A 13,510-nucleotide genomic window follows, 5' to 3' on the forward strand; every position below is an offset into this window, starting at 1 on the left:
ACTTTTTAACAAAAGTGAGTTTTATTTCCATCCATACTTTAACTAGAACACTTCAGGTTCAGAGGGTGCTGGTTCCCATCTCCAGGGGTCAAAGGGCAAGAGGAAGGGTCACTTGGCTGATTTTATTTTTCAAAAAATAATGAAAAAAATTTTCATTATTTTTGGAAGGCCACCATTTTATTTTCAGCATAATAAATATTTCTTATACAAATTATTCATAAATATTTTTTATGCTGAAAATAAAATGGTGACCTTCCAAAAATAATGCCCTCAGTAATATTTTTACCAAAAGTGATTTTGGCTACAAAAAAAAATAAAAATCACCAAAACTTTTTTGGGCCAAAAAATCAAATGAGCCAAGTGAGCGATTGGTGACCTTCCCTTAAAAAGTCTGACATGGGTTGCATGAGGCTGAAAGAAATGGATTTGGGTTGGATTTACCTGCAGTGTGTCAGAAACCGACTGGATTCTCTGGATGTGTCCACTGAGAATATTATCACTGGAAGTACTTTGTTCTAATGCCAATAGTACTAATGTAGGGTTATTGTTGTACTTTACTGCCTGTAAATTTTGCCTTCCTTACTTTTATGTTGACATATTTTGTTTGGAGTTTCTTCTACCTAAATGTATTTTGTAATTATGTTATTTATATAAATTATATTACTTTCAGCTTTACAATACCAATACATGGACGTTATATTTTTTGCCTGTCTGACATTTTAAAATATTAAATCAGATGTTCTAACTATTCACTCGTCATCTTAATTCTGTCTTCTGGTACAGGAGTCGTCTCTGGGCAAGAAGAGGACAATCATTTTGAATGCATTTATAAGAATTTATTCATGTATTTCAGTTTATTGCAGTTTATTAACACACATCATCAGGTGGCAAACATCATAAATTAAAACATGTCACGCCACAGGAATGTGCTCCTCTTTATGGTTGCATCAAATTACAGTAGACACTCGTGTTTCACTGGATCTTCATCAAAATGTGATTATTTGCTAAATTAAATGTTCATTGTTTTTTGTTTTTTTTAGAAATATAAAAAGAGTTGAGTATAATCACCAGAGTAATGGAATGCATAATAAAACACGTTAAATCGATTATTTAAGAGATGCACTGTATAGATGAGAGAAAAATACAAAAACAGATTTTCAAACTTCACTTAGAATGAGTTTAACATGTCAAGTCAAGAATAACAAAACGCCACGTAAAACATTGAAACTTATCAGTTTAATAAATGTATGTGTGAGTTGCTGAATATTTGCAATCCTTTTGATAATAAAAGTAAATAAAAAAGAACTTTGGTTCTCAAAAGACAAACTGTTTTTCATAGCATTTAAGTTTGACAACAAAAATCTGAACCTAAAAAAATAATTTTAAAAAACTGTTTAAATGCATCAGCAATGTGCCAAATTTACTGAAATGCAGTCTGGTTCAACAAAAAGGAACCCAAATGGTCCCACAGCCACCTTACATTAACAATAAAACAATAACCATAATACATCTAAAACATCTTTTTCATCCTCATCATAAATGGATTCAACTCTTGTTTTTAGATGATAAAAGATAAATTTCTCTGGTCCACAGCAGAAAACAGAACCTGTCTTGACTGAGCTGATAAAAAACTGTGACAAATGAACATTCAGAAGCTCTTAAAATATTAAAAACATAATAATCCAAAAACCTGGTGATCCATTTTTGATCACAACTTTGAGAAAAGGTTTTCCCATCTAAAGGGGTTCAGTCTGATTATCTTCCCGTTATTTTTCATGTATTGATTTATTACCAGTGAAGGACTTGTTTTTAAGTATTTAACCATAGTTCTGAGATTCTTGGTTGGATTTTATAAAATGAAAACATATCCCTATTTTAGCATTAATATGATCAAATTCATGGTTAACAGTCTTGAGGATGCGTTCAGCGAGGCTCTTCAATCCTCTCAATGCCAAGTGCAAGAGGGCCTTTGATAGAGAAACCAATGAAAAATGACACCTTCCTCCCATGTAATCCACTAATCTGACTTCTGAACAATGGAATCACTTCCAGCCTCACATTGTTGCTATAATCTACTAGTATCACGTTGTGATCCACGCGACCTTCGACCCTTTTAAGAAGACCTCTCACTTTCTCATTTTCCCATATTTGGCCATTTCCCCACTGAGACGCAAACTGCTGTGTCCTTGTGATGCAACTCTGGATTACTTTCATTTGCAAAAGTCTCTCGTAGTTGCTCCCTTTTCCCAACAGGAAATGGACAATTGGTCGCTTGCCATTGAAGACTTCCTTCATCTGATCAAAATAGGAGGTCTTCAGCTGTGAGATGTATGTCCCAACATACATAAATAGTTCATGTTCTGGCGACGGCCACAAAAGCACAACTGCAATGAAGAGTAGTGAGAAATACTCCTCATCCTGATGCGTTTCCTTTAGAAGTACAGAAAGAACTCTGAGCAGGTCTTGGTACGACACCACAGCTGATTCTGGTGTGACACAGCCTAGCACAATGTTGGCATATATCATATTGATTATTTCTATGGTTTTTGGGTTATGCTTAGATTGGCAAATAAAGTTATACCGCCCAGCAATTTCCTTGATCTTTTCAGTTGAGATGTCTTTTGTGAGACAATCCAGAATCCCAGAGTAGGTATCGGCTTTTTCTTTCTCTAGGAACTGTCTTGCCTGATGGAGTTCCAGGTTAAAATTTTTCTTTTTCAAAAAACGCTCAGATTTTGTCTCGCAGAAAGCCTGTGTGTACCTTTCAAAACACTCAGAAATTTCCTTTCGAGCTACTTGCTCCCGATTGTTCTTTACTCCGGTTATGGTACCAAGATTCACCTGCATTCGGTCAAGATGGTCAAAGTTAAACTTCATCCTTTTTTTGAGGTTGTAAAGCATTTTCTCAAACTGTTGAAGAATGTGGTAATAGTCTCCGTTTTCTCCGTTTTCCATTCTTTTTATTCTCTCTATTGGAATATTTCCGGAGAGGAACTCGCTCATTATGTCGTGTCGAACATCATCAAGAGAAAACACAGGAGTTTTTTCTAACAAGCCTAAGACAAGAACTCCAACTTGGATTTCTCCAAGAAACCCCGACGTGTTGAAGGAGCAGTTGTTTGTTTTGATCTTATATCTGTTAAGGGATTCTTTCTTCGCCAGTGTTTGTGTTTTCTGAAATGCTTCCATTGCTGATTGGGCCATTTTGAGAGCAATTCTCAATTTCTCTGGGCTGATGAACTCTCCTTCCTGGCAGTTTGAAATTTCATTCTTTAGCTCATGCTTTAAAACTTGTGCTGATGTGTCTGCAATATAAGAGTTATCTTTGGACAGTCCCATGGCTTTTTTTGCCCAATCTTTTGCAACAATGAAATTCTTCTTTTTCAAATAGTAATATCTGGCCAACAACTGAAACACAACAGCATCATCCTCTAATCTTTTTGCTGCTTTTGACAAAACAATCTCTTCCTGCCCAGGTGTTTCTTCTGCAATTTGTTGAATGAGAGGAGAGAACTGAGAAACCTCCTCAGATGAAGAAAATCTTTTCACTAAAATGTCATGCACACATTGAAAGAGATTGTCTGTGCCTTGTGTACATTCATACAGCTGGTCTGTGGCCAGCAGAAAGTTAGTAATTTTAGCTTTTGTGACTTTGTGTGTTGTTTTTAATTCCTCCAAGCATTGCCTTGCAATGATTGAGTATGTTACGCTGATGGCAACATACTTAATTTTATCTTGATCCCAGCAGAAGGAAATGAAACTGGAAAATTCCCCAAAGACATCATGTATTTTGAGACCTCCACAGACAGGGATTGGCTGATCCAAAACATCCAGACACAAACACCAGGAAAAAGTGGAGTACTTACAGTAAACTCTCAACAGAACCAGAACTGCAAAGAGTTGTGCATTCTTTTGGTCCATATTGAAGTTTTTCAGGGTGTTCTTTACCACCCCTTTGATATATTCTTCATTGAAGTTCTCCTTCATTATCATGAAGCCATAAAAAGTTTTAACGTTCCAGTGTTGTTGTTCTATTTCCTTAAATTTTACCTCAAACAATTTTAGTTCTTTGTCAGAGAGGTTGTTTCCAATGAACACAGTGTCTGGAGGTAGTCCTGTCACTGTATTGAACTCTGACCTCATACAGTTCAGAAGGATGACCTTTGCAGCCTGGAGGTCTTTTTCAATAAACTGCGTTTCAATTGCAAACTGTAATTCTTCAACCTTCTCCATGTCATCAAAATCATCAATCATCAGCAGTACAGGAACCCTCGGTGTTTGTTCATCATATTGATACATTAATAATTTGATCACCTGATCAGCCACATTAACAAAGTCAGACTTTTCCCTGAGGACGGCACAGCGATATTTGTCCCTAAGGGCCCACAGCACATGCCTGGCCAAGGTCGTCCCACCACAACTAGGCAGGTGGAGGAGATTGAACAGGACACAAGCTTTTGGTAGGGAGCATAAATCAGGTATAACAGTATTCATGATGTAATCAAACTGGTCCCGTTTAATGAATGGTGTTAATCCAGGTAATTCAGAGAAATGGAAATTCCACCATGATACCTTCCCACCTCTATAGAAGTTCTCCTCTATGGCAACTCTGTCCTCGTTTCCTCCTTCACACTGATTCACACACAGGATCTCCAAAGTATTCAAGGTTTGCTCAAATTTTCTTTCAAGACCAACCTTGCTCTCACCCCCACAGGGTAGGAACCGTTTGGCTCTGCGGTTTTCTGACCAGAGACTGAGGACGGTTCCATTGACTTCAGCAAAACTGAGGTCAGAGATACATCTGTCAGAGATGTCGACTCCACACTTAGCCTGAATGAGATCCCTCCATGAAATAAATGTGCTCTCATCGTCACATATACAGAGGATTTGTCCTGACCCTCCGAGCTCCTGCAGGAACATACTGAAGGTCTCAACAAGGGGATCCATTACTTCACTGACTGTTGATAAAAGTAAGAAAATGACAAGGAACCTCTTGTTTAGCACTTCTCTACGGCACAAGAACGAAATCACATCTCGAATCGAGGCGCCCTTTTGAATCAACCACTGGTCAACCTCTGAGGGTTTCTCTTTCTCAATACCTCCATTGCAGAAAACCCAGCTTGTGCTTTTAGATAATTCTAATTTAGCAGCAGTTTTTTTTACACTTTCCATTATTTTGTATTTTGCTGGTAAATGTGAGCTCACTGTGCTCTGCTTCTCAAAGTAAGTGTGTAATCCTTGTTCAGCCGATTCAGGATCAAAATCTAAAACAGCTACTGGTTTGAGCTCTATGAGAAATTCCAGATTTTCAAAATGGCTTGGATGAGATTTGTTTGTCACGATGACATAATGTTCAAAATTGGACTTATCCATTGAAAAGGCTCCACCTGTAATCATGTTAATCAAGCTGGAGCCTTGAGTTGTGGTTTTTATTCTTTTGAGGTGCTTCTCCTCTGCTTCTTTGCGGTGCTTTGATAGTTGAGACATTTTGCCCTCAAACTGATTGAACTCTGACCTGGTTTTGGAAGATGTGCTTGATGCTAGCAGGTCTCTGCTGCTGCCACCGTCTCGGATGTAGACAGACTTTACTGGTTGTGATTCAGTTTCTTTGATCTTCTTCTTGCCTTTTTTTGTGTTGTAAGTGTGGAAGATGTTTTCTCCACAGATGGCAGATCGAGGTTCAATGTCCACTTCAATCACAAACTTGTCAGAAGATGCTGTATTTCTGTTTAGAACCTCAACAAATCGAGGCGGTTTGATGCACATTTGAGCTGCATTCTTGTGTCCAAAGTGGCTATTGATGGCTGACTTTAGTTCATTTGCATATCTTTCTTTGTCATTAACAGTCACTCCCAAAACCTGACCATGAACAAAGTCTGGTTTGTCTCCAATTCCAAAATGTATGGTACCATTGGTGCGACTATTCGTACAGGCAGCTGCAAACCGAATGACCTCAGTGGTGAACTTCTCCAGTTGATTTTCATCAGATGTATTGATAAAAGCTTTAAATTCATGACAGGGTTCAATAAGGTCTAAGGTGCCTGATTCTGGGACACTAAGAATGCTGTCCTTTATGTATCTATAAGCATCATGGTATCTACCGAATGGATACGGCTTACTGGGTTTCCCAGTCTTGTCGGAGGAACTTGTTGGGTTCTCTCTCTTTAACTTGATTAATTCATCTCTGGCATGAATAATAAGCGTAGCTGGTCCAAATTTCACACCCATTTTAGTTAAATCTGATTTATCTAGAAGCAAAAGACTGGGACCAGAAATCTTTTCTTCAAACAGCAAATCTGCAGTCGAGTCGTCCAAACCCTTCAGTTTGAGAGCCCAGACCTTTACTTGAGATTTATCCCAGTCATTGATGTCAGGAGGCAAATCATCCTCCTGAAATACAAATAAAAACAAAAGATGGTCTTCCTGATCTCCAACTTCAATTTCTGTATTTAAAAATAACTACATGAAGAATTTATTTCTCAGCTCTGTATGAATCATGTTTTTTTTTTACATAGGAACTTTAATGAAATGATCTTCAATATTTGTTTAGACATATTACCTTCCAAAAAGTTCATTATTTTTAATCGCACTTACTTTGGTTTCAACATTTTCTGCCATTGTCACAAATCGTAGCTGCAAGAAATATTTCAAAAATGAATTATTGATACAGGGAATAAGAATTTCTGCTAAATCATAATCATTTACCTCATATGTTGTTGATCATCTGTGGCAGTATGTCCAAGTGTCTCAGATACCCAAATATTCTGCTGTAAAATACAATATAAGTATTACTTTTTCGTACAGGACAAATGTCTATGCCAACAATCAATAACAATTAACTTTGACAAAGATCAGCAGAAAAGACAGAGGGCACAAGAGATTGTTTGGCAACAAAGTATTAACCAGTGGTAGGCACCGCTAACTAAAACGTTAGCTGCACTAACCCTTAAGCACTAATCATAAACATTAGTTCCACTAAAGGTGTGTGTATGTGCGTGGTTGTGTGTCCTGTCTGTCTCTGTGTTGCCCTGCGACAGACTGGTGACCCGTCCAGGTGACCCCGCCTCTTGCCCGGAACGTTACCTGGAGAGTCAGCAGCTCCTCCTGACCCCAGTAGGGACAAAGTGTTAGAAAATGGATGGATTTTTATGAAGCTCATATTGAGGCTTGTGTTGATTCAGGTTGTGACATTTGAAGCCTCGCCAGCTGGCCGAACCACGTGACTGATTCAGGAACTGGTTCACCGGTTTGCTTGCAGATTGAAATAAATGACAGCAAAACGCCGCTGTTTCACCGTCACATTTTCTTGTTTTAGGATTTTATTGTGTTTGCAATTCATTGGAACATATTTTTTTCTGATGGACCCAAATTTCCCTTGGCAACATTTTGATCTCTAAATAGTTTCACACAATGATAATGAACCATTGCCTATGTTACCAAAAACCAACACAGTGGATCCAGTGTTCTAATTTACCGTGTTTTAAAAGGATAACTGTCCACCAGGGCCGGCCCAAGCCTCCAGGGGGCCCTGAGCGAAATGTGGTCATGGGGCCCTCTAGTTCTGCTAACAATGTGGACCTGCTGCAATCAGCAGTCTGATCATTAGATCATTCACACACCTGCTATAAACGTATTGCATCTCTGGCAGTGCTGTTTACATTATATATGTATTATATATTATTATACATGTATAATATAGGATACATTTATTGGCCAACTGATTTATCGACCAGTTGATTTCTGGCACCGATTTCCTTAATTTTGGGGGATCGTAATTGGCTGATACTTACATGTGAATCCCATCTTAATCCCCTAATCTTATTTTAGCAAAGGTTTATAAATCATCTCTGTCCTCTTCTGGTCTGCAGTGAGAGGTTTGACTGACCGACCCACCAGGTCTGGTCTGAACGTTAACAGTTAACAATATTCACCCCATTGTTACCAACTCAGCAACTTTCTTGCTATATTTAACGACATTTCAGACAAAAGAAAATTCATATCAGCCAAAATCAGCAGGTCAGGCTTTTTAAAGGTCGGTAACCAGAAAACTGCAATCGGTGCAGCTCTACACATATTCATGACATTCTTTGATTAAATAAATTTCTCTTAAGCATTACTCCAATAGCTAAAAATGTAATTTATACCAGGTGAGTCTTTCTCCCCTGAGAATGTGGACCGGTACCGGTACCAGACTGATTCTGAGCCTTCGAATGATTTTAACAGAAGTTTCTCATAACTTAGAAGTTGATGTAAAAATGTTTGTTTTAGCCACAAAATGATTTTGCTCAGCAGCAAACAACAAATCCCAACTACAGCATAGAGCAGCTAATCCATGCAGCAGCTTGTAGCCTGACGGAAAAACATTTAGCTAACAATGTCAAACATTGACAAGTTTTAATTATTCTTATCAAATCTTATCAAACAGCGTTTGAGGCCAAAAATACCTCAGAAACATCCAGAGCCACCATGAGAATAAACTCATTTAAAGTTAAAACTCAGTTTCACACAAAGACCCTAGAATAAATGTTTGGCTGTTGAACTGGACGGGTGTTATGGATTAACTGGTGGCTAAATTAACTGGTTGAAACCTTTGCGCACCGCAGATGTTTCTAAATTGTAGGTGGCTGTGTTGATGCCTGTTGAAAAATACTGCTTGTGTGACAAAACAGTCTTCAAAACTTTACTATAAATTCCATTTGAAGCAAATATGTTTAATGTTGCACATGAAAATTATGTTTCAAATCATTATTACGTATTCACGTATCCAAATAGAGAAGAATATCAAGTAATGTCGATTAGTTATACTGCAATAAAATCTCATCTAAATGATATAAAGTTAACAGCCAATGTTGTAGTTGGTGGAGATATCCTAACCCTAACCAAAATTAACGTTATCTGACAGGTCCTACATTATACTGTCAGATACCAACAGATTATGATCCATATCTACAGTATTTATCTGTGTTCTCTACTGGGAACCAGTTTGCAGGCTGGTGACGAGGGGAAATAAACTTAAAAACAAAACAAGGCCCCGAGGAAAACCCAGGAGGACACTCTGGGTTTTCACTTCGCCACGCCGCCACACCCAGCTGCTTCATCGCAGCTGGTCGGGCTTGAATCCACAACACACCAACATGTCTTCTGTCTCTGGACACAGTTTCATGTTGATTAGGTCAAAGGGCTAAGATAGCGACCGTTCACAGTAAAACATGACACTTCCTGTTCTCAGGGGGCGTGGCCTAAGTGATGTCATCATTTGACCATAGGGTATTGTAGGACACCTAATGATGATCAATCACTGAAAGATTAGTGGCTTTGTGAGTTTTTGTGCAGGAGATATAACAGTTTCGTGGTGAGTAGGTGAACTTTGACCCCTGGTAACCCTCCTTCAGCATGCTCAAAAACTCACTGTTTTGATAACTTTGAATCGGACATGCCTTATGATCAGACTGAGCGAGTTTGAAGCCGATCAATCAAAATCCCTAGGAGGAGTTTGATCAAATACAAAGGCTGTAAACGTCAAAATCGGGGTCAAAATTGGGGTCAAACTTGGAATTCAATCCAAAATGGCCGACTTCCTGTGATACTTGCACTATGATATTAATTGTAATTTTTGAGCGTCTTGGTGAGCTCTACAAGTGTACCAAATTTCATGTCTCTACGATGAAGTAAGGGAATAGCAAAGGGTCTTTTGAACGTTGCTAGGTGGCGCCGTTGAGCCGTTTTTGCGACGACCTTAAAATACGAAATTTTTAAACAGGCAGACAGCCACAGGTCCTGATTATTTTTTTCTTTTGTTATATCAAAGATGTCCACAGAAACGTTAGAGTTGGAGTCAGGAAGAAAACATACAAATGTGTGATTTGAATTTATTCTGGAATCTCTTGGCATGTAGTTTGCATTTTCTCTTTCAGTGTTTTGTGTTTTTTCTAGTTGCTTCCAACGTTCAGTGAATAAAATCCAGGCAATAATATGGAAATCCATTTCCACTACTCAAAATAATACAAATTAAAAACATGCAACATAATAATCATAACTATACTACTAAAATGAAATCCTAATCTGACTTATGTATATCATCTTAAATGCCTAAATATGGTTTCTACGAATATGGTTTCTTCTGGTGTGTAAATTTAACACATGTATTCAGTTATTAAACTTAAGGTAGGTTAAACAGGTTGGACTGAGGGAAATAATCTAGAGAGGAAACACAATCTGATTAAAGCAGGAGGCAGCCCATTTCCAGTAAATGAAACCTAACCAGTCCACACAGAGGAGTCACACCCACTGGTTTCATCAACTCTTCAATAGTTTCTTTTAATCCACAATGATGAAAATTAAAGTGAATCTAGTGAATTCACTAATTTAAACTGTTTTAAATTAGCTTAAAATAGTTCAAGCAGAGGGGCTGCACAGTGGCGCAGTTGGTAGCACTGTTGCCTTGCAGCAACAAGGTTCTCTGGGGTCTCCAGTGACTGTCAGGTTAATTGGTCTCTCTAAATTCTCCCTAGGTGTGAGTGTGTGTGTGCATGGTTGTTTGTCCTGTCTGTCTTTGTGTTGCCCTGCGACAGACTGGCGACCTGTCCAGGGTGACCCCGCCTCTCGCCCGGAACGTAGCTGGAGATGCACCAGCACCTCCCGACCCCATTAGGGACAAAGGGTGAACAGAATGGATAGTTCAAGCAGTAAAGGTTATCAGGTAATATTAAAATGTCTGCTGCCCTAATATGGTCATTATAAAACCAGGAAATGACTGACATGTTCATTCAGCACATAATGTTACAAAGGAGAGTCAAGAGAATTTAATTTTGAATCTTTTTGTGAAACAGGTAACATGTTTTTTAGTTAGTTTCCATAAAATTATATAACTTACCGACTCAGAGAAGGTCAGAGTTTGATGCTGAGCGATTTACCAACAAGTCAGACTGATGACAGAAACCAGACGCTGAACTGCAGAGAGGAGAGGCAAATGAGAACATGAGGAAGTCATGAGGAGAGCTTTTATTGTCAGTAGACGACTACGCAGTCCACACAGAGGAGTCACACCCACTGGTTTCCTGAACTCTTCAATAGTTTCTTTGAATCCACAATGATGAGAATTTGTGATTCTGGACATTCTGTGTGGACTGGACAAGCAGTCCACACAGAGGAGTCACACCCACTGGCTTACACTTCTTTTCTTCCAGAATAAATAAATACATTTTAATGGAAACTAATTCAGCTTGACAGGAAGCTAAATAAATTCTCCTTTTCAGTCTTTGTAACAAAAAGCTTTATTTTGTAGACCTGCAGCCAGTGTTGTGCCAGTTGATCATTAATAATAGCTAGTTTGGCTCAATCAGGTTAAAAAACTGATTCATGTTCATAAAACTAGTTTCATCTTAAAAACAACTTCAGCCAGTCCCCATTTATTTATTTCTAAAATTAGTTTTATGGGTCTAATTCAGGGGTTTCCAGTATGGAGGTTTCATAAAATAAATAAATCAATAAGTTAATCACTGATTCTGGAAAATCAACACAATGGCCTGTTAAGCAGTTCCTAGATAGAGAGTTATATAGAACCCCTTCTGTCAAATTTTAATCGGAGTTTGATTGATGAGTGATTAATGACCCGTGACTAATTGATTTTAATTTCCGGTCACATGATGCCCCCCCCACCATCCGGTCACATGAGTTCAGACTGGGAAGCTAACTGGCACATTGCTAGCTAAGTATGTGGAGCAGGAAAATAGACCGTATTTACTTTAATTTATGCAACCAATTGCCTCAAAAGATTCAATTACTGCAACATATAAAAGACAAGTGTAGTTACACCGTGTGATTTTGGCAAACAATATTCTTAAACTCATCCAAAATATTATTCTCCGTAAAACTTCTTTTATTTTCTGCCTACAGCAGCAGCAGCAGCAATATATTTGCTACATAGATTAAAGATTCATGGTCTCATTATTTGACATGGTTGTTCTGTTTAAAACCTTTTGGTTTGCTTGAGCAGAAATGGTGTAGTGTCTGGACATGTTAAAATGTTCAACTTTTACCACCCAAAATCCTCATTACTTTCATATAATTCACTTTTTTAATTTTATTTTACTTGTTGCATGGACTCAACTTAAATAGATTAACTTATAAAGCTTTTTTTTTATATATCCAAATGTTCCTGCCACTTGCTTAAGATGAGTACAAACAACAAGTCGATGATAATTAAGTGATGTTTGCTTGAACTTTTTTTAAGTCTAATGTTTTATTTTACAGTGAGGAAGGCCGGAGTCTAGCTTTAGCAGATGGCTGAAGGCGTCTGATCCGCTTCAAACTCAGTACCTGTTTACTCCAAGGCAAAACTTTGGTAAGGTTAAATTTAGTGGCTAAAGAAAGTCAGACGGTTTATTCTCCAATGTGAGAAATCCCTTGAGGTCGTCAGGTTTGTTGTTTGATCAGATCTTGTTAGTCAGTATGATTACTAATTAACGGTTGATTCTTTTGTATCTAGATGCAATGTAATCATTCAATTCACAATTGAAGTTTTATTATGGGGATGCAGCAGATAAAATATTTCATAGTATATTTCACTGATTCCTTTCATACAGTCTAAAGTCCCTGAAAAAAAAAAGACTTTCAGAGAAATATAATTTTGATTGCTTTGAGTTTAATGATATTTTACTTAATCTGACTGATATGATCTTCTTTAGCACATACTGATGTTTCGCATTGATCATTTATAAGCTTATCAATTACAAGAGGTTTACTGTCTGTTAGTGAACATTAGTGAACAGCATCATTAGGACCAAGGAACAAAAGCTGCAGATCATTTTAAAGGTAACAAAACAATTCACCATGTTGTGAGCAACTCTTGGAGCATGGTTGTGTAGTGAGTATGTTTAATTTTTATTTTTAGGTAAAGTGTACCAATAGCAAACTTAGTCAATGTTATTGTAAGTTATTATAAGCTAGTTGTCAGAAGATGTAAGTAAGTCTCGGTGAGAGGGAGTATTTAAGAAAAAACACAAATTCACTGATTGAATTTTTGGCTGATAGCCGGCATATATTTAAATTTGTGCAACAAACACCAAAAGAAAAAAAAAACTATATAAAAACTGAATGGCCATTCAGTTTGATAAATATTTACACATTCAATAAATCAATAGAAATCCAAGGGAACCTCACTGAGGCCTGTTTAGTCCCTGTCAGATATTGTTCAGAAATAAATTTACAGATGAGGAACTTTTACTAACATGTTTCACACTAGCAAGTGTTACAGAAAAAAATCTATGAGTTTAAATGTATTTAAACCAAGATTTACTATTTTGGAGAAAACATGAAGCAGTGGGAAGATCAGCGTTGATTCAACAGCAAGAAAAAAACCTGAACAAAATCATTCACAGTGATGCCGGGCCAAATTCTGGAAAAGTCTGGACAAATTCTTTAACTGCGGAAAGATAAAAGTTAAATTTGAGTAGGCCTGTTTACTGTCTGTCACATATTCTTAAGAAGTACGTTGTACAAATGAGGAACA

General features: G+C 37.6%; 1 protein-coding gene across 1 annotated transcript; it reads right to left on the reverse strand.

Moving 5' to 3' along the window:
- Window positions 1-847: 847 nt before the first annotated feature.
- LOC114148333 (sterile alpha motif domain-containing protein 9-like) lies at window positions 848-11,013 on the reverse strand. Its single transcript, XM_028023541.1, has 5 exons — window positions 10,874-11,013; window positions 6,706-6,767; window positions 6,595-6,633; window positions 5,316-6,390; window positions 848-5,012 (listed from the first exon to the last, which is right to left on the reverse strand). The coding sequence occupies exons 3-5, from the start codon at window positions 6,616-6,618 to the stop codon at window positions 1,924-1,926; spliced, it is 4,188 nt and encodes a 1,395-aa protein (XP_027879342.1). The 5' UTR covers window positions 6,619-6,633; window positions 6,706-6,767; window positions 10,874-11,013; the 3' UTR covers window positions 848-1,923.
- Between the last annotated feature and the right edge of the window lie 2,497 nt (window positions 11,014-13,510).

The sequence above is a fragment of the Xiphophorus couchianus genome, chromosome 7 (assembly GCF_001444195.1).
Source record: "Xiphophorus couchianus chromosome 7, X_couchianus-1.0, whole genome shotgun sequence".
In the NCBI taxonomy this organism is placed as follows: Eukaryota; Metazoa; Chordata; class Actinopteri; order Cyprinodontiformes; family Poeciliidae; genus Xiphophorus; species Xiphophorus couchianus.

Excerpts from the sequence above, each read along its gene's own strand:
- LOC114148333 (XM_028023541.1), bottom strand. The coding sequence starts at position 6,618 with ATGGCAGAAAATGTTGAAACCAAA. Across the intron at positions 6,391-6,594 it reads CAGAAAATGTTGAAACCAAA|GAGGATGATTTGCCTCCTGA; the intron begins GTAAGTGCGATT and ends TTTGTATTTCAG. Across the intron at positions 5,013-5,315 it reads AAACAAATCTCATCCAAGCC|GTAGAGAAGTGCTAAACAAG; the intron begins ATTTTGAAAATC and ends CGTTCTTGTGCC.